This window comes from Pteropus medius, unplaced genomic scaffold (genome assembly GCF_902729225.1).
Source record: "Pteropus medius unplaced genomic scaffold, Ma_sr-lr_union100, whole genome shotgun sequence".
Taxonomy (NCBI): Eukaryota; Metazoa; Chordata; class Mammalia; order Chiroptera; family Pteropodidae; genus Pteropus; species Pteropus medius.
The window spans coordinates 8609235-8637045 of NW_024340701.1; the positions used below are offsets into that span (position 1 = coordinate 8609235).

General features: G+C 44.6%; 2 protein-coding genes across 2 annotated transcripts in view; one reads left to right on the top strand and one right to left on the bottom strand.

The window, feature by feature from the left end:
• The window catches only part of DHCR24 (24-dehydrocholesterol reductase), a 29891-nt gene extending 24053 nt beyond the window's left edge, over positions 1 to 5838 (bottom strand). The window contains exons 1-2 of the mRNA XM_039887239.1: positions 5485 to 5838; positions 2112 to 2267 (exon numbers count right to left, since the gene is read on the bottom strand). Coding sequence (XP_039743173.1) covers positions 2112 to 2267; positions 5485 to 5715 — 387 coding nt within the window. The 5' untranslated portion in view covers positions 5716 to 5838. The remainder of the gene's footprint in view (positions 1 to 2111; positions 2268 to 5484) is intronic.
• A 25-nt stretch (positions 5839 to 5863) lies between these two features.
• The window catches only part of TMEM61 (transmembrane protein 61), a 41306-nt gene continuing 19358 nt past the window's right edge, over positions 5864 to 27811 (top strand). Inside the window, exons 1-2 of the transcript XR_005658244.1 lie at positions 5864 to 6255; positions 6985 to 8852. The gene's annotated coding sequence lies outside the window, so the exon portion shown is untranslated. Of the gene's footprint in view, positions 6256 to 6984 lie in introns of the transcript that reaches the window.

Consider the following 27811-nt stretch of genomic DNA (forward strand, 5'->3'; position numbering starts at 1 on the left):
AGACTTGAACAACACTATAAATCAACATGACCTAATTAACATTTATAGTACACACCAGCCCCAAATGGCAGAATACACATTTAAAAAAATGTACATGGAACATTTATCAAGATAGATCATATTCTTCTGGGCCATAAGATAAGTCTCAATAAACTGAAAAACATTCTGATCATATAAAGTATATTTTCTGACAACAATTGAATTAAATTACAAATCAGTAACAAAGATCTCTGGAAAATTCCCAAATATTTGGAAACAGAATAAAATAAATAACTCATGGGTCAAAACAGGTGTCAAAAAGGAAACCAGACTGCTTCTCAGCCTTTCGGCCAAGATCAAATTGTAAAAAGGAAATTGGAAAGTATTTTGAACTGAATGAAAATGAAAAGATAACCTATCAAAATTTGTGGAATGGCTCAAGGGAGAAATTTATAGTGTTAAACATCTATGTAAAATGCTACAAGCACATTGAAAGACAAGCTGGCAGTCTCTTAAAAAGTTAACCAAACACCTATCAAATGAGTCAGTGATTCCTTTCCTGGGTATTTTACCCAAGAGACAGGAAAGCATGTATCTACACAAGACATGTCTATAAATGTTCCTAGTGATTTTATTTGTGATAGCCCAAAGCTGGAAATAACTCAAATATCCTATGATAAGTGAAAGGATAAACAAACTGTGATATACTCATACAATGGAATACCACTCAGCAATAAAACATAATGTACTTCTGATACATACTTCGATATGGATTTCTCTCGAAATAATTACAGAGTGAAAGAAGCCAGACAAAACAAGAGTACATAACGCATGATTCCATTCATATAAAACTCTAAAATACAAACTAATGTATAATGACAAAAAGCTGGTCACTATAGGGATGTGGGGTAAGAGGCAGGGAAGGCCCTGAGGAATGGATTACCAAGGGGCAAGAGGGAACCTTTGAGGTGATGTGTATGTTCATTGTCTTGATTGTAATGGTTTCACAGGTGTACACATATCTCAAAATTTATTATCAAATTGTACACTGTATGTGCAGGTTATTATACATTAAGTCTATATCAGTAAAGCCGAGGGGACAAAAAAAGGCACAGGTGATTAAGTAAACTGGCCAAGGTCTCACAACAAAATGCCATCATGTGGATATATCATATCTAACAACTCTCTACTATTGAATATTGTGTTGTCTTCGATTAGAAATAAAGCTGTGATTTAAAGAGAGAAAGGAAGAAAAAAAGCTGTCATACAATCTCTCTCTGTATTGTCTATGATTTAAGCTTATTTCCTGTTTCCTTAAGCCAGGTTTTAAGAACCAGAATTATTCGATAGGCCAAAGAGCATGCACATGTCTATGGCTATTAACAAGTGGGTCCTCAGGAAGCTTGCAACAAGGCCCTCTGTTTACCAGTACACCTCCTTACCAAAAAGGGGTAAGTAGGTTCCCTTTTGTGTCTCTTTTTTCTCAAGCACAAATGATCACTTCATGCATTTCACTGATAGTCTACGTTTTAAATCTGCAATATGATACCTTACATAGGGAAAAAGCTTCTTCCAAAAAGGTAACTATTAATAATCAAACCAGCTTTAATATGACTGACCATTCAAGGTCTTGTTTTGCATGAAACAAGTTAATTTTAGCAGGTGTAAAGCACTGTGTGAAAAAAAAAAGAAAACTGGGTACATTCTCAACATTTAACATAGGGCTTCCCTACTAGGAGTCTGTAGGATATTGGAGAAGGGTATTACGTTCGGGTTTAAATTTAAAGAAAATGAAAAACCAATTCACTTCACTTTGTGTTCCTTTCTGCATTTTTGGAAGTCCCTGAGAGATCAGAAAGCCTCCTGTCTCATTTCCCCCCATGATTTCCCCATCCCTGTCTTCCTGTGGAACTGCAGATAATCAAAGAATCCCCCTGAACTCTCAATTTGCACTATGAGATAGAGTTATAACCAATCTCTTCCAAAGCTGAGGCTTTGAAGAATGGCAATGACCAGGGATCTTAGTCTTGTCTACCCTCAAATGCCCTTGCCTAAAATCATGTCCTTCCAAGCCACTTGCACCAGGGGCAGTCCTGCTCATTCCCAGAGCCAGGGAACCACGCCACACTCACCTGTTTCTTGGTGTCCACCTCCAGAATATCCATCAGGTTGATCATGATGTTTTTGTGTGTCTTCTTGTACTTCCCAACCCGGAGCGAGATGGTGAGCCAGCCGGGGCGCCCTGTGCACATGAAGGTCTTGCTGCCTTGCTCCTTCCATTCTCGTACCTGCAACCACGGGACAGAGGCTGAGCTAGCCCTACCAGTATCCCCAGAGCAGCTCGAAGCCTTGTTTTCAGGGGAAGGAGCTCAAAAAGATGCCCAGGCATTTTGTCAGCAAACATTTACTGAGCCCTTGCCTTCTTCCAGGCACTGCAAGGCCCACTGGCCTTACCCTCTGGAATCTCCCCGGCTAGTGTGGCAGGCAAAAAGCCGAAGTGTTGCCACACTACAAAGCAGAATGAAGAATGATCACAGTACTTTGAAAACACTAACTGGGAAATTCAGGAAAGGTTTTGTAATGGTAATAATAGCAACCATACAAATAAGATGGTTACTAGGTGCCCCCATTGTGTCAGGCACCTATTGTACACCGTCTCATTTAATTCTCACAACAACCCCAGGAAGTTGGGATGATCCCCTTTTGCAGGTGAGAAAACTGGGAGGTGAAATAACTTGCCCAAGGTCACACAATCAGTGAAGGACAGAGCTCAGATTCACAGCCAAGACCATCCGACTTCTGGAAGGACAGATGGGCTTGTATTAACAGTCAATAGAATAACAGCTAACATGTAGTGAGGCTTGTTACATGCCAAGTCCTGTCCTAAGCATGTGCATGTGTTAACTCATGATCACTTGGAAGGAGAGAGAAATGGCAGGGAAGGACCACCAAGCCAATGGAAGGAAGAGCTTTTGCAAAACCTCTACTGTTAAGTGACCAGAGTACAAAACACAAAGAACAAATGGCCCATGAGCCAAAAGCCCATCAGGAACACGGGAGGAAGTATTCCATTCCTGCTGAGATGGGCAAGGGCAAAGAGGTGTCTGTCTGCTGCTCTGACCTGCGACCATCCATTCCCTCACCTGCTTTTAACACTCCCATCCTCCTTTGGTTCAGGTGATGCTATTTCTCCCCCAACCCCAGGAGGTGGGCACATCACTGAGGCCTGAGTCCATCCTCTTGGCCATAGTAACCAGTTCAGGGATGGGCCTATGATTCAAGTCAAGCCAATAAGGCCGGTTCTAGGAGAGGCACTCTTGCTGTACTGGGTTTGCTAAGCTGGTTGGATTGGATGTAAGCTAGAAACTGCTGGGGCCTTCACAGGAAGACGGGCTCCATGAGAATGAAGTTGACCCAGAGGAAAGCAGAGCCAAGAAATGGCAAATGGGTGGAAAGACAGAGATAGGGGATCCTAGATCCAGTCATGCCTAAGGTAATTTTACTCCTGGATTTTTCAGGACCTAGGTCAATGAAGTCCTTTTTTTGCTCAACAGTCTGCGTTGAGTTTCTATCACTTGCAACCAAGAATCCTAAAGGAGGTTGCATTGAAGCTGACTAGGCAAATAGCACAAAATGAGGGAAGAATGTTTCTGCATTCAGAGGCCAAGGTGCAGTGGGAAGTAGAGGTGTCTGAGAAGAGAGTTATCGAGGACGGGATTCCTGTGAGTAGAGCTGAAGGCACGAGAAGTGGGATTCATGACCAAGCAGGCCTTGCCTCTGCCCGACTGCAGTCCCAGGACATAATTTAAGCTCAGAGGTGTGGGGAATGGATTGGGCATGCTGCATTCAAGCTGGAGGGTGGGCCATACCACATGAAATGAACATGGAAGCCATAAAGCCTGAAATATTGGTTGCAATGGATTCAACCAAGATTTGGGGCAGGGAGGCAATGATGTGAAAAGTGGCCCTTGTGACTGACTACATGCTGGCTAAAGAGAGATGGGGAGGGCCCAGAAAAGGGGCAACTAGTCTGGTAGCTATTACTACATGCCAGGTGTGAAGTAACAGAACGAGACCTACAGGGTGAAATGGGATGGGAGAGAAAAAACAGTCAGAGTTCAGGCTCTGAAATCAGCTGATCTGGGTTCTAGCCCTATTTACTAGTTATATCACCGTGAACACCGACTTACAGTTTGAACCTCAATTTTTCCCATGTGTAGAACAGATACAAGACCTAACAGGGTTGCTGTGAGGATTAGAAATAATGGATATCAGTGGCACGGGGTGCGGAACATGGCAGGTCCAGGGGAGTGGGCTGGACTGGCAGAGCCCCTTGTCTTCCTGTCCAGTGAGCCCTTTGGTTTAGTTTAGGTAAACAAGTGCTTACTGGGCTGTTCTGGGCCAGAGGTGAGCTCCGGGAGCTCACACTGATGGGGGGAGGTTGGCAGGGAGGACAACCAGGTAAATGAATCTGAACACATGGAAAGAGCAAAGAAGAGAGTACAATTGGGGAGGGAGGGATCTGGAGCTGTGACTGTGACCAGCAAAACCCAGGGCAGCCCAAGCAAAGCACTTCTAGAAGCTGCATTCTCCCATCCAGGCCATGGTCTTCTCCCTTATCAGGATGCTCTCAGCATCCATCTTTATGCTCTTGCTTCCAGCATCCAACATGATGCAAACAGAACATGGAAGCTGCTACACCTGTGGCGAGAGGTGCAGCAGGAAACAGAAGCTCTCTGCAACCTGATGCCAGTAAAAGAAGAACACAAGTTGGGGCAGAGGGAGCCAAGAACCTGCCCAGGCCCAATGCCCATGCCAACCTTGAATGTAAGAAAAAGGGTCCACTCAGAGCAGTAGCAGGGCAAGGCTCTGTGCCTTGCTGCTGTGACACTGACACAGGGAGGATGCACAGAGGTACTGAGGGACTTGTCCAGGAGTGACTGCCTGGCTCAGAGGCCGCAAAGCTCCTCACCTTGTCACTTTAGTTCTTTATTCTAAGTGTGTCGAAAGCTCCTTGCTGCTACAGAGTAAACTCAAAACTGACTTTCCAACCTCCTTCCCCTCTCGGTCTTCACACCGGACCCTCCACTCCACAACACCCCCCCATTTCCTCTACTTTCCAGTCTCTGGTGCCAGCTCCACCTCCCAGAAGCCCTCCCTCCTCTGAAATCGCTGGGGCCTGATGATAGTTACCTGTGCAGTGCCCACCTCTCCTTATGATTCTTTATATCCCTCCTGGTACCCGAACGTGCTCTGCATATAGTAGGTACTCCATAAAGAGCAGAGTAATGTTTTGTTCCCTCCTTTGCTTACTTCGTTCTCTTCCTGGGAAGCCTCAACCATCACATTTTTTGTTGAGTTCAAATCCTCCTCAGACTCCACCTCCTCTTTGCAGTCTGGGCTCCCTCAGCGCCGCACACGACTCTGCGCCTTGCGCGCTACTGTGCACTCACATGGCCCTGTCCCCTCAGCCCGGGGCTCTGGCGCCCGCCCGGGACCGCTCACCTGCTTCTGGATGTCCCGCACGCGCTGCTCGTGCAGGCGCGGCGCGCTGCTGAGCTTGAACACCACCCAGGCGCGCATGTAGTAGTAGATGTCGAAGATGAGCGAGAGCGGCAGAAGGAAAAGGCACACGAACACCCAGCGCTGGTGGATGAGCACGAACTCCAGCCCCTTCACACGGATCCAGAGCAGGAAGAGCAGCGCGCACACGGCCAGCGACACGGCGGGCTCCATGGTGGGGCCGGTGGCGCGCCACGCGGGGGACGGGATGCCTGCTCGCGTCTCTCGTCACCACCACGCGCTCCGTGTCCGCCTGCGCTCAACCAGGGCCAGTCGCCGGCTGTTAGAAAGCTAGAGAGCTGCGGGCGGGGGAGAGGAGGGGGCGGGGGGGGTTGCCTCGCCGCCTAGCGATTGGCTCATTTCGCAAAGGTTCGGTGGGCCGAGACCCTGTTGGCGACCAATAGCGAGCCGCGCCGGAGATCGGACCAGGAACCCGCTGTTTTTATTGGCTGCAGGAGTCAGGCCGCTCCACTCTCTTCTCACCAACGCGTGGGGCGGGGTGTCTGGGGACCCGCGTGGTGGCGGAGTGGACCGTTCTCTGTACCGCGGCAGCGCAGGGACGCGGGCGGCAGGACTCGCGCTTCCGGCCTGGGGGACAGCCCTCAGAGCCCCTCAGCCGAGGGAGGTGCCTGCTCCCTCCTCCACTCCTTAGGTGGCGCCTCCCGCAGAGGCGCGTGAAGCGGTCACGCGTTGGGTTACCACCAGAGGCGTAAGGTGAGGTGAGGGCGCCCCACGGCTCTGGGTCACCCTGCAGCTTGACGGAGGATTTCCCGCCTGGCTAGCACCCTTCACCCTTTCCCACTCTACTGAGGGGGATGGGGAGGGCTGGAGGAAAAAGAATGAAGGCGCGAACTTTAGCTATTGTAAACGCTCTAGCGCCCACTCTGCCAGGCAGTGTTGCAGGCCTTGGGGTAGGGTGGTGAGCAAAGCAGTGTCCCTGCCCTCATGGAGCAGCTGCTTCAGGGTAGTGGCGACTGTTAGAGGCAAAAACCTAAATCTGGTGTCATTTGCACTTCACCTTTCTTGAAATTTTAGGAAGTATGGGAGGTTTTTATTTTAGAAGCCAAACTTGATGTTACTTACCAGGCCTTGCTTATCTATTCACTTTCCTCTCTTTCTTCTTTGCCCTAACATGTACTCTTAGGGTCTCTGGGACCCACTCTCCCTTGTTTCAGTGCCTTCGCTCAAGCTGGCACCTCTAAAATGCCCTTTCCCATCCCCTTCATAGAGCTGAGATTCCACATCCTTGAAGCCAGCTCTGGGCTACCTTTAAAATTACATTTCTGGCACTTCTTTCCCCTCTCAGTTGCTCATAAAAGTTACATAGTTACATCTATGTCATGATTCTTTCACATTATTTTGTAATCGTCCCTTTATGTGTCTCTCACCCACACAGAGTGAGCTTTAGGCTAATCAATGTCTCATTTGCTTTTGTATTTCCAGTTTCCGGCACAATGCTTGATGCATAGTAGACACTTCAGTGTTTGCTCACCAATGAATGAATGAAGAATGTAGGCAGAGGCTCAAATATTGAATAATTACCATTTTGCATTGGGCTTGGTATATGGCGAGTCCAAATTGCCACGGACTTTAAGGTTAAAAATACACATTGGAGTTCAAAGATGTAGTACAAAAAAGAGAATGCAAAATAGGTCAATAATTTATATGGATTACATGTTGAAATGATAACATTTTGATATACTGGGCTAAATAAAATATAGTATTAAAATTGATTTCACTTTTATTTACTTTTTTAAGGTGGCTATTAAAAAATTAAAAATTACGGATTTATCTCGCGTTATATTTTTAGCAGCTCTGATTAAGAGAGGAAGTTGAAGTGTGAAGAGGAGAGGCACTGTGGACAATGCCTTTCTCCCCTGATTCTGCCTGAATTCAAATGTTGGAACTGTTAGAGAGGGCTTTGCTTCAAAAACTTAACCATCCTGAATGAGATAATTTAGAAATTAAAGTTCAACCTAGAAATTAACATTGGACAGAAGTGTTTAGTGCCTTGTAGGAGAAATGACAGAAATTACTGGTACTCAGAATAGTTTTCCACTTGGGAAGAGAAGGAGAAAGCCCCAATAAGATAGATCTTTAGGGGACAACTCTCCAAAACAAAAAAGAAGTGAAAAAGTACTCAGAACAATTGTTTACCCAGCATGCATGTTCTCATTCTCTGTTCCTGTCTACCGTCCTATATCTCGATTCTTCTTTTCTCTCTACACAAACTCCAGCCCTTTGGGTTGCTATTATTTAGGCAAGGAAAACGATTACTGTGAGTTGGGTCAATTAATTAATTTTATTTTTTTAAATTAACGTATAGTAAAAGTGCTTATCTTAATGTACAGTTATGAATGTTAGGACATATAAGGGTTCTTCTAACCAACACAATTGAGCATACAGAATAGTACCGTCTCTCCAAATAACTCTCTCCTGGACTCCTTTGTAGTTATACCCTTCTGCCTCCCCTGGCCCCTGGCCCCTGGCAACCTTTGCTCTGTTCTCCCTGCTCTTCCAGAATGGAATCATGCAGTATGTAATCTTGGCTCCATTAATTTTTTTAATAGATTTTTTTTTTATTGTGGTAAAGTACACATAACCATTACCATCTTAACTATTTTTAAATGTGCAATTCAATGGTATTAAACACATTCACATTGTTGTACAGCCTTCACCACCATCCATTCTCATAACTTTCATCTTGTTAAACCGAAACTATACTCATTAACAACAATTTCCCATTCTCCCCTCCCTCCAGCCCTGGCAACCACCATCTCTAAGATTTTGACTACTCTCAGTATCTCATACAAGTGGAATCATTCAATATTTGTCTTTTGTGACTGACTTATTTCACTTATAACATCTTCAAGGTTCAATCATGTTATATAGTATATTGCAGAATTTTCTTCCTTTTTAAGGTTGAATAGTAACTCATTGTATGTATCACTGAAGAAGAATTTCCTACTTAAATGGCTAACTTTGTAATCAGTTCTTTGTTCTGCTTCTGTAAACATGCTTGCTGCATAGGCCAAAGATCTCAGGATCAACTGAAAACTCACCCTCTCTTTTGGATGTTCTGCCTTAGTGCCTGTTTGAACAGATGTATTGCCTTAGTGCCTGTTTTTTAAAAAAAATCTCATGCTCTGTAACTGCCTGTAGCCCATAGCAACTCCCGAGGTCTGTAAATTAGCCCATGCCAACTGTAACAACACAGGTATAAAAGTGAAATTGGCCATAAGCCCGGGGCCTAGATTTTCAGAGCACTAGCTCTTCTGGGACCACTGGTGTAATAAACCTGAGTTCTCCAACCCTCCGAGTGCTGCTTGGTTTCTCGCTGATCTTTGCAATTTTTCTGCAACACCACATTTTGCTTATCCGTTCATTCATCAATGAACACTTGGGTTGCTTCCATTTTTTTAGCTACTGTGAATAATCCTGTCATGAACGTGGATGTACAAATATCTCTTCAAGACCCCGCTTTCAATTCTTTTGGGTGTATACCCAAAAGTAGAATTGCTGGATCATATAGTAATTCTATGTTTAATTTTTGAAGAACTCCCATACTGTTTTCAAAAGCAGCTATATCATTTTACATTCTCACCAACAGTACTGAGGGTTCCCATTTCTCCACATCCTTGTCGACACTTGTGTTTTTCTGGGGCTTTTTTTTTTTTTTTTAAATAGTAGCCATCCTAATGGGTGTGAAGTGGTATCCCACTGCAGTTTTGATTTATATTTCCCTAATTAGTGATGCTGAGCATCTTTTCATGTGATTTTTGGCTATTCATCTTTGGAGAAATGTCTGTTGAAATCCTTTGCCCATTTTTAAACCAAGTTGTCTGGGTTTTTTTGTTGTTAAGCTTTAGGGGTTCCTTTATATTCCAGATGTTAATCTCATATCAGATATATGATTTGCAAATAATTTCTCCCATTCTGTAGGTTGTCAGGCCCATCAATTTTTGCCTAAGTCAGCGAAGTGCCCTGTGACAGGGCTTCTACCCATGAATGCACCTAATTGTTAATAAATGTACTTTATTTACATGAAAACTCAGTTAAAATGCTTAGGAATAGGACATCCTGGTTAACAAGTTCTCAGGTTAACTCGAAGTTAAGCAAAATCCCTTTTACAGTTTGACCATGAAGCAATCTTCCTAAAACCTGAGTCCTCATTTCTTTCTTAATGAATAGAGCCTAATGAACACAAATAATTCTTTTATTACAGAGTTCAATGAACACCAGAGTCCTAACAAAGAGTATTTTCGTATATTTGTGTAATACATCTACTGAGATTGTTGGTATTCACAACCAGTCTGAGGGATGACAATGCATAAAACTATTAATCTGTGTTGTTTATAATAAATGGAGACGTTCAGGCCTAGAGGGCTTACTTAAGTGACTTGCCTGATCAGTGTCTTATTCTGGTAAATAGAGAAGCCAAGTTATGGCTCCTGTCTTCTAGATCTTTCCATCAGTTGAATCTGCTTCCTCGATTTTTGGGTGAAACACCATTTCTTTGGTTCCATAGATATAAAATGAAAGTTTTAGAATAGGGTTTTTTGAAGTGTGTGTGGTCTGCAGACCAGTCACGTAAGAATGCTGGCTAAAATGCAGTTTCCTGGACTCAACCACATTCCATTGCACCTAATATCTGGAAGTGAAGCCCAGGAATAGGCTTTTTAAAAAGGTCTCCACGTTATGCTCACACATGCTATTTAGGAGCTAGTATTGAATGTGTATTGGCTCTGAAACGAGTCCAAGAATATTATCTTTGTTTTTTTAAATAAAGCCCTAGTAAGAGATTCTTTTCCTTTGCCAGGGGCGGCTTTCACCTAAAAGCCAAATTTATCTAGAAAACTATAATATGCTAACTTTCAGATAATCAAGATTTTATCTTATTACTTGAGTTTCTTAAGAACGGTAAGCAAATTTTGAAGTCAAGATAAGACCGTAACTCAATTCTAGGCGAGTTGGCTTTCTTGTGCTAGTGGATGGAGTCATTCATTGATTCATTCATTCTGTCTCGTGATGATTTGGCTGCATAGAAGTCAAAGAGCTGCAACGATGGGTGATTATTTTCTCATGTAGCAACAAGTCTAAATGTAGGTTGACCCGGAGTTGGTTAATTCATTGGCTCAATGACATCCTAACAGATCCACTTCTTACTATCTTCTGCCTACTCTGTGTTTCCCAGATTGGCCTTCCTGATGATGGCCGGAGTGGCCATAGTTCTGGTGCTCTATCAGATATAGCAACAGCCAGTAGAATGGGAATCAATTTGAGATGAAAGTTAACTGTATCTCCAACACATTCATTCAGTGATTATTGATACGCAGGAATTATGCCAAGTCCTGGGAAAACAGTAGTAAACTAGATACAATCTTTTCCCCTGACAGATCATTGTGGGAGATCTAGACAAATCAATAGGTAATGATAAATCAGTGTCTTAAATACTCTGATAAAAAATTATAAGATACTATGGAAGCACATGAAAATTATAAGATACTATGGAAGCACACACACACACACACACACACACACACACACACACACACACAGAGTCCAGGAAGACTTCTGAGAGGAATTGATGACTAAGCAAAGACACCATGGGATGACTATGAGTTAGCCAGGTGAAGTATTTGAGTTTAAAGGAAAAAGAACATTCCAGGAGAGGAGTGCCATGTGCAAAAGCCCAGAAGAAGGTGAGGGGATATGGTATTTGGACAACTTATCATGATTTTTTGGACACCTTAACTCCCAATGTGATGGTATTAGGAAGTGGGGCTTTTGGGAGGTAACTGAGGTTAGATGAGGTCATGAAGGTAGAGCCCTCATGGTGGGATTAGTGCCTTTATAAGGGCCAGAGCCCTTTCTCTTTACCATGTGAAGACACAGTGAGAAGGCAGCCATCTGTGAACCAAGAGGAGGGCCCTCACCAGGAACCCCTCCATTGTGGCACCCTGATCTCAGACTTCCAGGCTCTAGAACTGTGAGAAATAAATGTTCTGTTATAGCAGCTCGAACTGACTGAGACATGAGTCAGAGGTCATTTTGTCTGGTGCCAGGAAGTGATTGATAATTGGACATCATTGAGGGGAGTAGCAGACAAGCCTTGAGAGTCCATTTCCTGTATCGTCTCCGTTTTGGGTGCTGTTGTCTTCTTTCTGAGATGTTAATGAATCAATCTGACAGATCGGCCCTTACTAAAGCATGGCTGTGTTAGAAGAATTTTTTAAAAAGAGATTAATAATGGCTACAATTGATTATATTTTATATAAAAATAGCTTTTTTTTTTGCTTTTGTCAATGTGGGCTAAATTCTTCTAAACAATTTCAACTATATAGGAAAGCACAGAGAAGAAAGTAAAATATCAACCCAAATTTCATTCAGATAACTTAAGTTCACACATTCATGACTGACCTTCTAGACATATCCCTAGGCCCACATATATATACATATATAATTTTACAAAACAAGGTCAACTCAACACAAGAGTTACAACTTGCTTTTATAAAACTTAACCATATGCTATTGGTTTCTTTGTGTTCCAATGTGTATGTTTGTGTGTATGTATATAGGTGTTTGTGCATGTGTGTACATGCATGTGTGTAGTTTAATTTATTTAATTATTCCTCTATTGAAGGACATTTAAGTTGTTTCCAAAGTTTTATTATGACGAGCAAAATTCCAGTGAATTTTCGTTATTCTATATATTTTTTCGAACTTATAAAATTTTCTTAAATTTCTTCATATTTTAAAACCTATCATCAAATTACTCTCCAAAAACATTACCTGTAAGATATAAACAGCAATTTCCCCACACCTTTACTAACATTATGGTATCTCACAATTGTTCAGATGGTAGGCATTTCAGACTCTGTAGGTGGCTGCACACTTGTCCTGTCAGCTCTCACAGCACACATGTAAGCAGTTTGCTGAAGACCAACCCACCACAAAGGAAATTCAGCCGCCACTCTCGTTTTCCAGCCTGCCATAATGTACAGTTCTCCGTGCTTTCTAGATAGGAAAGATTGAAACCAATGTCTCAGACCAGTCTTGACAATTGAGAGGCAGTCAACAGAAATCAAGGGCATTGCCATTCCTAGCCTTGGCCTTGTGGCTGCCCAGAGTGTTCTCACATTTTACTATCATTCTTGTGGGTAGTTCTTGCAGCTCTTTTGTGGCTAGAGCTTTCTTTGTGCTCAGGTCAGCCACAAACTTTCTGACCAATGTTCTCGATTGCAACACTCGTTCATTTAAAAATCAATTAATAAACCATTAAAAATCTATTGAATGGAGTGGTCATAAAGCCCCCAGGTGTTAGCTTGCATCCCCTGTTATTTATTTGTTTTAATATTTTTAATCTCTGTATGAGCACAGGGCCGACGTCTCAAAGTCAACTGGTCCCCAGCTTGATTCTTGAATCAGAATAATTTCAGTTTCTTCTAACAAAGTCAGAACATCTCTTAAAAACCAAATTATTGACAAATAAGCATCACATACAAACGATAACATTTATATATTTTCATTTACTTCGTGGTCAGACTTCTAGCAGCTCACTACTAAAAAACAGCAGTGAAGCCAAGTAGAGTAAAAGTTAGCAGCACCAATTTCATTCCAATAGTTTAGGTTCAAAACTTGACTCTTCCACCACATTAACCTTGGGCAAGTTACTCTAGGTATCTTCTGATATTCGACAAGTTCTCAGTGACTATTATCTGTCATTACCATTTCCCAACAGAAAGGGGCAAATCTCTTTGATCATTTACTGAACCTATGCCCCTTATCCTTTGGCAAAAATAAATGAGCCCAAAGTCACAGACCATTACTTAAATTGATATGTAAAATGAAACCACCGATTTCATAGCTTGGTGGCTTGACATCCTGGGGACAAAGGTTGGAAAAATAAGTTGACACATAGAGAAGGGACAGCTGATGGGGTGAGGGTAAATTGTAGATTTGCTGTGCATAAACAGAAAAGTGACTTGGGCTGTTTAATTTGAGACAAAGAGTCCTTTCTAAGTAGCCTCTCAGAGGGCATGGCTGTGGGGTTGACAGCTCTATATAGTAATAGATGTGCATAATGATCACCTGAAGCATCAATAAAAGGTCAGATATGTTCTGAGTAAGTTGTTCAGCCAGACAAAGAGGTGTGTAATGCCTTTTAAAAGACACCTGAGACTAATTTTGGATGGGATCTCTTAGAGAAACCACTTAGTCTAAAATCTTACTTGCCCAGGAGCAGCGTATTCTGGATTTAAGAAGTGCACGGATCAAGAGAAAACTGAGAACCATTCCAGAGTTGCCAACTTGTTATTTTGCCATGTAAAGAAACCAAGAAACAAACTAATAAAAGAACTACCATCAATTATTATGTCAGAAAAAGTCAGAAGGTCACATTCTCAGAATAAAGGACAGCCCTTCAAATTGAACACATTTAGCATTGTGAAACACTTGATACATTTCACAGCTTTTCTGATTCTGTTGTAATTTCTGGATGTGTTGTCATGCACCAACCAAATGGGCCTGGAATTTAGAAAGTACTGTTGTCTAAAGCAGTGTTTTTCAAAGTGTGGGCCCCGGGTCAACAGCATCAGCATCACCTGGGAACTGGTTAGAAATGCAAATTCTCAGGCTACCTGCCCTATTCCCCCGCCCCATCTAATGAAGCCAAAATTCTGGAAGTGGGCCCAGCAATGTGTATTATAAACCCTCATGTGATTCTGACACACCCAAGTCTGAGAGCCACTATCGTAAAACATTCTTTCTACATAGATTGTACCCACCTTCTCTGGAAAACCTCTGGTGACAGGATCCTGCTCCCTCGCAAAGAAGTCTTTTCCCATGTGAGTCATCTCAGGTGGTTGAAACTCCTAGACTAGCCTCCTTGGTCCAAGTTCTGCCCTCTCGAGACACATAGAATGAATCCTGTCTTTCTGCCCTAGCTTGACAACACTGTATGCGTGTGAAGGTGACGATTACAGCTCCTTTCCCAGATGAACACAGCCACTGCTCTTACTGGTGCTGTCATGGCTTGATCTCTAATCGTTTTGTCAGCCTGATCACCCTCAACTGGCTGCTCTTTTATTATTATTATTATTATTATTATTATTATTATTATTATTATTAAAAACTACAATTTATTGGACACTTGTTGCTTTTTGTCATGCACTGCCTAGGTATAGTCCATTTTTCCCTCTTTTAACTTTCTCAACAACCCTGGGAAGTTGGTCTGTTATCTCCATTTTATAGAAAGCAAATAAGCTCAGGGAGGTCAAGTAACATGCCCAGTATCACTCAGTTTGTACGTAGCTGAGCCAGATTCCACACTCAGGTCTGTGGCATTCTAGGTCTGGTGCTATTTCCATTATACCAAGCTGTCCTTAAATTTCCATCAAAATCTTGTTAATTTAGGGGAGGCTGAGCCAGGAAGAGATAACCATGAGGGCTGAGATATAACGTGGATGAGAGTGTGAACTCTGGAGTTAAACACATTTAGATTGAGTCCCGTTTTCTACAGTTACTAATTATATAACCTTGAGTGTGTTTCCTCTTCTCTCTAAACCTCAATTTCCTCATCTGTACAATGGGGATAATAATACCATCCACCTCATAAGGCTGCTATGAGTAGTAATGAATTAGTGCTGATAAAGCACTTAGCAAAGTTCTGGGTACATAGTGAGTACTCAGGAAATATCTCTGTTATTACTGAGTAGATATACTCAGCAATTATGTAATTATAGATGGGTTATATCCAGACACATGTGCATTAAAGCAATATAAATCATTGTCTCCAGCTCCACTGAACACCCACTAATTTCTGACCCTGGACTATTTCTGCAACCTCCTAAATGATTTCTTATCTCCAACTTCTAACTCTTTCAAGCCAGCCTATGAGTGCTGAAAAGTCAGTCTTCCTGAAGCCTAGCTCTGATTATGATGTCATCTCTCTGCTGAAACACTATCTTCAAATTAAGTCCAAAAATCTCTTTTAGGCTTCCCAGGATCTTTATATGATATAGCCCTAAATTCCTCCTCTCCCATGATCCCACTAATGGATTCTGTCCCACATGGATTCTGGTTCCAGCTAAACTGAATTATGGGCTTTTCTTCATACACAAAGTTCTTCCTGCATTTTCTCCATCCAAAACAGCCACTGTCTCCACCTAACCCTTGTCTGACCCAAAGCTTTTTGTCCTTCCCTCTGTCCCTTAGAAATCTGTCAAAATTTTTTTCAATGATCCAGTGCTTCTTCTCTCATGCAGCGTTTCCTACAACTCCTAGATAGATGAGGACGACTTCTTCTTTTGGATTCATTTGGCCTTTTTTTCCTGAATAAATATATTTTTAAAATTCATTTGCCCTTTATTTCTTGAATTATAATAGTGTTAGGCAAAGAACTTAGATTTCGCCACCAGATAGACCTGGGTTCAAATTCTGAGTCTTCCTCTGATTAGTGTATCATGTATCTGAGATTAAATTTCCTTATTTGCAAACTAGAGATAATAAAGTCCCCCTCATACGGTGTCCGTGAAGACCGAAGGAGACGGGGAAACAGAAGGCCCCTGCTCAGAGCCTGATTCCAGCATCCTTTCCTTTCTCCCCTGAGTGAATAACATGTTTTATGTCCCTTATTTGTTGAGAGCAAGTGTGGGTCCCAGGCCTGGCGAGTTCCAGATCTGGCTGTGATCCAGGCTCGTGGCTAGGACTAGGACTCCAGATTTAGAATGTAACATTAGTCAAGTAGGGCGCCTGCGCCTAAAATATGTAAACATACTTCAGCTTATTGTATCATGCATGTGTGGCTGAATGCCACTATTGTACTCTGATATGTATGGAGCCCATGTGGCCCCTGGGGAGTGGAAGGGGAGCACAAGAAAGGGAGCAGAAGCAGAAGTGCGCTCCCCACAATAGAGTCGGTGCCTGGTGTTTCATTCTCATGTCGGCCTCTTGTGCTTGCTTCCAACTGGGCTTCTCAGCACTGAAACCTTCCCTTCTCAATCAGCTTGGCGCTGACAGCAAGGACTTCATCTTCATCATGTTGGTATCATTCACAGTGCTTAGAATAATTCTTTATATACAGATGCTCAATACATGTTGGAATGAACTTTCCGCCTCTTACTAGCAAAGTGAACCTCTCTGAACATTTTGTCCTTAAAGTTAGTGATACTAGAAATTAATCTTATTGTTTGTTCCAGCTAAGCCATTCTTCCATTTATTCAACAAATATCTACTGAGCATCTACCATGTGTTAGGCAGTCTGCAAGGCAGTGCAGATGCCACAATGATTAAGTCAGATGTTTTGTAATTATAACTCTGTTTCAAAGAAACAAAAGCCAGGCAGCACTGGCCCTGGAGTGTGGACCGGCAATGCTGTGCCGCAGATGTCAACACTAGAGAGGAATGTGTGCAGGTAGTTTGGGAGGGTTGGGGCTCCCGGCCTTAAAGCACTCTCCCATCAGAAGTAGGAATGCCAGTTGTTTCCCTTGGCTTTGTGCTTCATAGGAGGGTGCTCATTAGCTGGATACGAGGTTTGTTTGTCTGTTTGTTTTTTAACAGCTTTATTGAGATAGAATTTACATATTGTAAAATTTGCCTGTTTAAATTGTACAATTCAATGGTTTTTAATATACTTACAGAGTTGTATGACCATCACTCTATCCAACTGATGGACATTTTTAACCCCCAAAGAAACTGGCCTGTTTTCTTTTTAAAACTGACCTTTGCCCAGTTGAGCCCTACCTTTCTTCATCAGCATGGTGTAAATGGCAGGGATGAGAAATCAGAGTGTGGAAATATGTTTAAATCATTGATAATCACTTGAAAAGTTGGCTTGAAGTACACTGTCATTCCCAGAGATTCCAGCTCTGCTGTGTGCACATGCCCCAGCTAAATGAAGCTTCTGTAAACACAGCTCAATCCTATCAGCCCTCGCTCAACCGGCTCTAGGGCTCCCGGCCTCCGCACAAACCACAGATTCCTTAAGCTGGAAGTCACGTGATGACCTAAGATAGGGCCATGCCACCCTTCCTGTTTAGCTCCTTCCCCTCCCATTAGTTCCCCACTTTTGCCCTCAGCGCCCTTCTCCTCCCTCATTCAGACAATTACCCTTCTCTGTCCTGTTTCCAAAGGTGCCCCTGTAACAACAAAGCCTTGTCTTGATCCTGCCTCCCTCTCCACCCCACTTCTTACCTCTCCTTATTGACACACTCCTTGAGTAAGTGGCTCATACTTCTACCCCTATTTCCTCACTTCTTTTCCCACAGCCACCTCACCGGCCCCTGTGGGCCTCTCTTAAACTCGCATCTGGACCTCTGATGACTTTAGAACTGCCAGACCAGAGGCCCCTTTCAGTCTTCCTTTCTGTCCTCTTTGTCCTCTCTCTCCTCCTTGAAGCCCTGTCCTCCCTGGCCTGCAAACTGGCACCCTCCTCCCACCAGTCTGACCAGCCAGCCCTTGCGTGGCTCTGCCTTGTGTGGCTCTGCCCTTCCATGCCTCACTGCTTTCCGAATACTCGACCCCCCACTCTCAGTGGCCACATGCAGAGGCTCCCACACCTTTCTAGGTGGTCAAAGTCTGGCAAGGCAGAAATGCAGTTTTCAAGCAAGAGGCCTTAGCGCTCACCTTCTTGGTTCTGGGCAGGCTGTCTGGTTTGGGCCGCACTGTTCTGGGAGAAGAGGGTCTTAGGCAAAGCTGCCTCTCCCCTCGATAAGTAGAGGATCTGAGGAGAGCATGGGCCAATTGACATAGGAATCCAGCAGCTGTGGGGAGAGGAGGGCCTGAGACACCACTCCCTCCTCAACCCCTAGTCTCTGAGATCGGAAGGTAGGGACATCCAACAGGTGGACCCCGTGGTCTTGTCCCTGGTCCTAGAGCTGGTGGAAAGGGCACCAGAAGTCTCAAAAGACAGCATACCACAGGGTCTGGCAGATGAGCATCTACCCACGACGAACGTGAGGGCTGGTTCTTGGGCATTGCTTAGCTATGCTCTTCTGTCTGGGGAAATGAAGGAGAGGGTTGAGCTTAATGGGCTGCAGCAGGAGTGGTCCTGACAGTGGCAAGTCAGGACTTCAATCTGCAGAGCTCTCAGAGCTGTTGGCTAGCTGGGAACAAGGCAGGTCTCCTAAGAGAGAGGTGTAGGACTTTCTGTTAAGAAGGGCAAGAGGGGCTTGAGCAGTTTATTTGAAAAACAAAGATGTGGCTGTATTTGTACACTGGTTAGATGAAGTGGGACACATATAAATACACCCCATTTCTTGTCCTATATATGCAATGCTACTGGACAGCTCTACTTGGAACCTTGTAGGAAGCTCAGAGTCAGCATATCCTGGATTATGGCATAATTAGTATAGTCTCCCAGGCCGGATGCATTGGAGTCGTTCTTTAAAAAAAAACCACTACACAAATATCTTTTCATTATATAAGTAACATTTACTTTGAGAATATTACAAAATGATTCTATATTACAGATGTGGGAACTGAGGCCAGAAGAGTCATCATGATTTCAAGGTCACATGACCAATGCAACACAGTCTAAGATTCATACCCTTCCTATTATACCGTCTGTTCTAGAGAGAGAACAATGTTTGACATGTCCTACGTCTTTAATGAGCCCCTTCAGATTCCAGTCTCTTCGGAGTGCACTTTGTTTATCCCGTAAATTCATCGAGGCTCAGTTTCCACATTGCTCCCAGGAAGCCCGCCCTGATGTCCTGACCCATACTGACTCTGTAACAGATTTTATGAAATAACCTTGCAACCTTGCTGGTGTTGGGAGCATTCTTCACCTCAATTTGTAATAACCATGATCGTGCGCATTTCATGGACCACCCCCCGTTTGTTATTTTTCAGATGAGGAAAGTGAAATTGAAAAAAAATGAGCAACTTGCCCAGGCTCCCATGGCAGAACAGGGATTCAGATCCAATCTGACTATAAACTGGGTGCCTTTCTGGTGTATTGTTATGCTCACCTCCCATGGACCTGGCTCAATGGGCACTTGAGCAGTGCTTCTCAAACCTGACTGTGTGTGGGGAACTTGCAAAGATGCAGATTTGGATTCAGGATGTTGGGGTGGAGACTGAGTCCGCATTTCTAACAAGGTCCCAAGTGATGTCAATGCTTCTGGTCTGAGCACCACAGTTTGAGAAGCAGGAGTTTAGAGCTCTCCTCTCACTCTGTGGTAGAAGAAACCAAGGTTTAGAGAAGTAAAGTGGCTTTACTTTAAGCCACATAGCAACTTAGTGAAAGAGGCAGGATAAGGATTCAGGAATCCTGATGGTCAGTCCAGAGTCTTTCCTACATTCTGTGTCAGTTGTTAAGCTACTGCCTCTTAGCTCTAACCTTAGCTTTCTATTCTTGGTTTTGGTTGCTTGAGCTGGAATTCTGCAAACCACATGTTTCTTATTTGCCCTCTGGCCCCATATTAGGATATAAGAGAGAGAGAGAGAGAGAGAGAGAGAGAAAGGGGAGGGAAGGGTGGGGAAGAGGAGAGAGGGAAGGAGGGAGAGATAATACATACTCAGCCATCAGCTGGGATTGGGGTGGGGGACTTGCTCTTTCCTGTTTGCTTTCTGAGGACTTGTGCTCGTTTTCCTCTTCCTGAGAGCATCACCCAGTATTTTCTTCCTAAAGCAGCACTGGATTCAGTTTGCAGTTTTCTCAGTACTTGCATAATATCCTCGTCATGCCCCAGCCTCACAGGCACCAGCACCAGTGACTAGCACACTTCCTCAGGAGTTAAGTCCCAGGTCTACGGTGCCCTCTTCCAATTGTTTACTTGTAATTATTCCAACCTATTTCCCTTGCCACCACTCCCACCCTCCCACAGCCCTAGGAGTGAGACAGTTTCTTGCATGTGCTCCCTCCAAGATATCTATTTTCTTGACTTTTCAGTTACTGAGCCAAAAACTTTAACCCAGCTTATATTTCTATATACTAACTTCTCTCTGTGAAAATAACTTGACTTTGACTAATATACTTTATGACATGTTAACTCAAAAATTAGCAAAACATCCCCACTCAACTCTGAATTCCTGAAGGACAGTCACTGGGTCATTGTGATGAGTCTAGTAGTATCTATTGGAGTGAGTGCCTGGTGCACAGCAGCAAAGACACACACACACACACACACACACACACACACACACACACACACACACACAGAGTGGATAAAGCTGTTAGATATTTTTCTCTTCATGCTAGACTCACAGAAGGGCCTCATTTTAAAATATATTCCGATTGAATTGAAAATAAATTTTTGGCTCCGTGGAGGTGGTGAGCAATAAAAAACAGCCCAGGTTTTAGAATCAACAGGACCTGGGCTTCTGATCCTCCTCCTTCCACTCATTAGGCAAATTGCTTCCACTTCTTCTCCATCTCCTCCTCTGGAAGACAGAGATAATACCTACTTTTGGGCTGTTGTTAGAATCAGAAGTAATGTAGGTAAAGGCTGACACTGGGTTGAAGCACAGTTGGGGAGCTGCCAGGGCACATGATCAAAGAGGATTAAGTCTCTGTTCTAATCAGGTTCCAGCAGAGAAGAACAAGAAGCACATGGTGAACTGGGGAGATTAAATTGTCCATGAAGATGGGATAAATGAGGAGTAATTTTCGATGAAGTAAAGATAGGGAGGGAGTTGAGGCCTAAAACCTTCTCAGAGAAGGTTTTGAGTTTATGAGGAGCCTGGTGACTATAGAGGGGCCATCAGCTCACGAGCACTAGAATTCTCCATGTGCCAGGCCCAGTGCGGGGCACTAGGGGTGCAGAGACGGATGGCAAAGGGTTGTTGTCTTGGAAGCACACAGTGCAGTCAATCAATTCGTTCAACTCGCATCACCAAGGGACTACTGGCTGCCAGGCTCTGGGCCAGGGGCTGGGACTACAAAGTGAATTAAAGTCAGCTCTGACTTCAGGAATTCAAAATTTATTAAGGGCCTTCCCCATGAATGGGCTCGTCCAATCTGAACAAAAGCCCTTGTGTGTACATAAAGTGTTAAGCACCGCAGATGGCAGAGAGTCAGCCCACACACAGCAGGTGCTGGCTGTGATTGTTGCCCCATTTTATAGAAGAGGAGAGGAAGGCACAGAGCAATGAAGTAACCAGCAGAGACAAGGTTCAAGCCCAGGCAGCTTGACCCTGTGGACTCTGCTCTTAGCCAGCATCCATATGACCTCTCATAAACACCTGGTAGGAGGTGCGGTCACAGTCCAGTTGAGAGTGGTGAGGCCAGCCCCAGACAGGAGGCATGGGAGGCCTCCTTGGGGGCTGGGATGTGGTCATTTCTGCCTGTCTACTCTAGAATATTTTGTGTCTTGGTTTTCTTATCTTAGAAGCTTTGTTCATACCCTTTCCACCTAGCTTAGTTCTGTCTTCTAGAAGCTTCTCTCATTGCTATTGTCCAAGCTGAGAGTAAAGAGCAAAGAGCAAGGGAGAGGATATGGCATCAGAAGAGTTGGAAAAACACTTAATCTCTCTGGCTTCAGGTTCCTCATCAGAAAACCAGGAAATTAATAATAATAACAATAATAATAATAATAATAATAATAATAATAAATTACCTTCACGGGTCTGCTGTGAAGACACAATCAGAATGCGTGTATAGTTGTGCTTCCTAACAGATAAAACACTGTACTTTCAAACACTTAATGTCCACGTCACACGTTCTCCTGCACACCCTTGTCTTCCTGAGGGTTTATGGCTCAGGAAAAACAGCAGGGGTTTTGATTTAGACAGAGGTGAGCTTCAGTCTCAGGGCTGCTCTTACTGACTGTAAGATCTTGGGGAAATCCCTTAGCGTTTTGAGCCTCAGTTTCCTCATCTGTAAAAGGGGGTTAAAGTTACCTCCTGGGAGGGTTGTGCCATTTGGTGAGATGAGCTCAATAAACAACGAGGCTTGATAGCTGCTTCAGGCTCCTCTCCTGGAGCTGGGGAAGGAGGGGGAAGGAGAGTAAAAGAAAGATTTTATCTGACCGACAAGGTGGAGGCTGGCCTTGCCTTTTCTGAGGCATAAAGCAGGCTCTAACAGGTTTGGCACGTCTGACAGGTTTGGAGCTCTCTGCTCTGCTCCTTTCTGTTTCTTTGGTTGATGTTCCTCCCCTCTAACCCCTGATCTTCCCACCTGTCAGAGCAGCAGACTCACAGCTGGAGCCTAACACCACCTGGGCCGCCTGTTTCAGGAGTTGCGGGGGCTCCAGCAGGCTCTGCCTGTGGCCCAGTGGGTGCTGGGGAACACCTGGGGTCCTCGGAGCTGCCCTGTTCTCCACCCCTGCTGCAGCCTCCTAAGCTCTTCAGTCGGGAGTCAGGCTCCAGTCTGCTGTGCTTCAAGGACAAACTAGGATACTGAGAGGACTCCAGAAGGCCTCCTCTTTGGAACTAAGGTGAAGGAAATAGCACAGCACATCAGCAGCCATCTCCGAAGAAAGCTCTTCACGATCATTCCTTCAGAATCCACCCTTTCAGACCCTCGTATTAGTTTTCTATAGCTGCGTAGCAAATTACCGCCAAAGTAACAGCTAGAAGGCACTCAAACGCATTATCTCCCTGTTCTTTAGGGCAGAAGTTTAACATGTCTGTGTGGACAGAGCTTGGACAGAGCTGACTCCATCTTGGAGCTAATCTGTCATCTTAACTTCTGAGTGAATTCCGATGCTTGGCCTCCTGTTGCCCCTCCCCATGGACTCTGGAACATGTACAGAGGCTCTGGGCTAATCATAGAATTCGCATTAACCCTTCCTCCACGTTATCTATCTCGTAACTCGTTCTGTTGCCAGAGCCTCCCCACAACCTTAGTCCAGAGCTCGCCCCTCAAACCCCAGCCCCCTGCCCTGTCCACTGCACATTCCTTTCCCAGCATGTTGACCCATTTGCTTAGGGGATATAAGCAGATGGTCTGGGGGCGGGGAGGGGCGGAAGGTGCTGGGATCTGACTATCTTGCTGCTGCCCAAGACTGTATTTCTGTATTTACGTTCTCCATTACACTTGTTAACTGACAAGCTTGACTTGTTCACCTCATTCTTTGGTCTCTCTGCTCCTTCAGTGGACAGTCTTTTAACAAAACTGAGTCCTTTGCTTAGGGTCTCATGAGGCTGGAGTCAAGGTGTCAGTGGGCTGGGCTCTTGTCTGGAGCCCCTGGGGAAGAAGCACATTCAAGCTCATCTTTGGTGGAATCCAGTTCCTTGAGGTTGCAGGACTGGGGCCTGTTTCTTTGGCCTCTATTTCAACTCTTCAGGCATTCACATTCCTTCTCACAAGCCTCTGACTCCTCTCCGCCATCTCCCTAGCACAAACTGCCACCATCTCTCATTGATCCTTCGACAACTTCCTCAAGGGTCTCTCTGAAGCCACTTGTGCCTATTCTAGTTCATTTTCCAGATAGTACCAGTATATATATCTATTTTTTAAAGTAAAGCATCAGATATCAGCCCTCTGCCTAAAATTCTTCACTAGTCCCCCATTGCTCCTAGACAGACCTGGCCAGCAGCCCCCAAATAGTATTCTCCAACCTCACAAGACTCAACTTGCACCTCCCTCCCCCCTTCCCCTCCATGCCGTAGCCACAGTGATCTTTCCAAATCTTTAATGGATCAGATTCCTGCCCACATCAGGACCTTTGTTCAAACTTGTATTAATCTGCTCAGGCTAATGTACCAAAACACCACAGACTGGGTGGCTTCACAATAGAAATTCATTTTCTCACAGTTCTGGAGGCCAGAAGCCCAAGATCAAGGTGTCAGCAGGACTGCTTTCTGGTGAGAACGCTTTCCTCAGCTTGTAGACAGCGGGCTGTCTCTTCGCTGTGTCCTCACATGGCCTTTCCTTGGTGCTCCCATGGAGAGGGAGATCTCTCTCTCCTCGTCCTTGTAAGGACACCTTATACGATCTATCTCTTCCTCTTCTTATAAAGATGTCAGTCCTATTGGATTAGGGCCCTACCCTTATGACATTGTTTAACCTTCATCACCTCCTTAAAGGACCCATCTACAAATACAGCCGCATTGGAGATTGAGCTTCGGCATGTGAATTTGGGGGAAAGGGACTCAATTCAGTCCATAACAGTGCAGTTCTCTTGATTCTCACTCATTCTTCAGATCTCAGCTCAAAACTCACTTCCCCACGGATCCCCCAAACTGGATATGATCCCCTTGTTATTTGCTTTTCTGACCCCACGTTCTGTTTTCTTCAGTGCATTTATCTCAGTTTGCGATATTTTTATGCAATTATTTGGTTAAGACTGGTCTCTACCTCCAGACTCTAAGCTTCATGAAGATAAGGACAAGCTCAATTTTATTCTTCATGGAACCACACCCCAAACCCTAGTCCAAGGACAGCGCCTGGAACGAAGAAAGCACAGCCTGGACTGCCTGGGCTATTTAACCTGTACTATAGTATACTCTTCCCCTCACCTGTAATGGATAATTCTCAAAATTCCAAACAACATAATGTATATCATACACTTACCCACAGAAGGGAGTCATAAGCTATTGAAAGCACCACGTATTGTGGCTTTGGTTGAAATCACACCTCACTGTGGGCATACTGGTGGTCTCTTGCTGTTTAGCACTTGAGTATATATTTTATTAGTGGAATTGGAAGGTATGTTTCCTATGATTAAATCAATTCAAGCTGGTTTTACTCCAAATCTTTTAAGTCACTGAGCTCTTGGAGTGAAAAATAATAAAAGCCCTCCCATGTAAGGCCACAAGGTGGCAGCACAAAGCAGCATGTCTAAGCAAGACCCAAGGTTTTCTTTTCCTCTTGGAGGGGAGCAGTGAGGGCATTGATTGGCTTCAACAGGGGACCTTAAACTAGGAAGTATGGGTTCTGCCACCACCGGCTTTAATCAGGATGCCAGGAGACAGACACTTAGCTGCCTTGTGCCCCATTTACCACCCCTAAAACTGGAACAGTGGTATTCACACCTACTTACCTTACTATTCATTCATTTGTTCATCTTTGAGCCAACATCCACAGAATCCTAGGTCTAGCTGGGCCCCAGGTGAATAAGACCAGCCTGCCTGCTCTGCGCAGTGTGAGAAGTGCTCTGATTGTCTGCAAGAGACAAGAGGCACACAGTAGGACAGGAGTACCTGGGTTGGCCGGCGGGTGGCGGGGCTGCTCAGAATCAGGGTCCTCAGGGAGCAAGAGGAGCCCATCCACCCTCGATATCTGCCTGCATGTTATCATAAGGTTAATAGGTATCAGCCACAGTAAAGCAGAGAAAGGACCCTGGAGGGTAAAGAGGAGGCTTGGTGAAGAGTGATAGAAAGAGAGGGATTTGACCATTTCCCTGGTTCCTGGAAAGACGACAAGATGGTATTTTTTATTCATTCCTTCTTAACAAGAAAGCTTTCAAAACAAACTGGTGGCTTCTCAGTGTGTCTGCAGCTGCCGCCATCCATCCTTCAGCCCTGTACAGGGTGGTCATCAAGGTGATCAAGTCTGTACACCTGACTCCTCTGAGTTTGGTGGCATCACCAGGCAGGATTGGTGCACTTTTGAGGGTGGCAGGGATCAGCCTAGTGGTGGGGCAGGCCCCTGCCGCACGGCCACGTGCTGGCCGAAAGGGCGACTAAGGCAGGGCCTGTACCCAGAGAGCTCACCTTCTGCTGCAAGAGTCTCAAACATCCACTGCACACAAATCTGGGGAGTAGGTTAAAATGCAGATCCTGACTCAGGGGTCTGGGTAGAGCTGAGATCCTGTATTTCTGACGAGCTCCAGGGGATACGATGCTGCTGGTCTCATATACACTTTAAGGAGCAAGGATTTAGTGGGTATATATGAAAGATCGTCTAGGTGCCAAGCACTGGGTACTTAAAAAATAACTTCTTTACATATGAAGTTTTACATCTTTTTAATATACCCATTTTGTACACTTTCCCTGACCCTCTCTCCCCGCCCCCTGCCTCCCTTAGTCATTATAGAGTTGGGAATTCGCCCTGGAGGGTTTCTACAGATAAATTTCCGTTGCTCAGATTTCTCTTCCTGAAGGTCGACTCTGGTCATAGTGCAGAGAGCAAGTGCAGGGGTTAAGACTGGAGGTGGAAGGATCAGTGAATCGGGCTTTGAAGTTGTCCTGGGCAGAGCTGGTGGTGGCTCGCACTAGGACAGTGATGAGAAGGGAGAGAAATGGAGGGGTGCCCACAATATTTAGGTGTGGTAATTGGGGGCAGGACTGGGAAGAAAGGGAGACTCTAAGAGGATTCCCAGGGTGGAAGTGGGTGCCATCAGTTAGTTGGCATGTGGGGCTGAGGAAGGGGACTGGGGCAGGGTGGGGAGAAGTGGTTCTGGAAGCAGCATAGGACATGGCACCACCAGGGATCGGGCTTAGAGGATGACCAGCGCCTGAAAGACAGCCTGGCACAGCACTTTAAGTAACTATGTGGAATGAGTGAAAGCTGAAGTTCTGGGCTTGGAGAGATGGAGTAGCCAGGACCGCCAGGTGGACAATTGACCCTGTTGTGCCTGAGAATGTCTGGCTGTGCCTGGGGCCTTGACTCTGGGTTATTAAAGACCATTTGTGAACTCTCCGATTTTAGCAGATGGCTCTGGGCAATGTGGAGGTCCCCGGAGCCCTTAATGTTTCTGTGGCCCGTGTGGCCTGGGAACCACAGTGTAGCATGTCCTCAAGTGTCCAAGCACCACAATGAGATGTATTGTGGCAGAGATCACCACAAGGTGGTGCTCATAGGTGTTCTTTATTTTTAATTTCCATTCCTCCATGACAAATTTGGGATTCTTATGTGTTGTCGGGCCAACAGCACCCTGACTTAGTCTTCATAAGTTAGGAGGCTGACTCCAAGTGCTCTGGTGTTTGCAACTACCCCAGCCTGAGAAATATAGGCTAGGATTCCTAGAGCAAAATAAAGGTCCTCATTCAACAACTTGGTTTGAATGGCAGCTCCCCAATGGCACAACAATGTAACACTCTGGCTGTGTGACCTTGGACAAGTTATTTACTCCTTGGGACCTCAGCTTTCTTAATATGAAAAGTAGGGATAATAATTATTCCTCTCTCATACAGTTGTTGGGGAAAATAAGAACTAATGGAAGCAGTACTGTATTATTTTTTTTAATCAGAGCCCTTCAATTCCAGCTTTGCACAACCACCTGCATCTTCTAACCAGCATTTACAGATTCCCCAGCTCTGTGGCTGGCCCTGTGCTGCCTGCTGGGGAGGCAAAGACGAATGCAAGGTAGTGACCGCCCTCAAGTGCTACAACCTGCAGGAGTGGCCCATGAGGATAGCTCCTCCCTGGGCCTAGGATTGT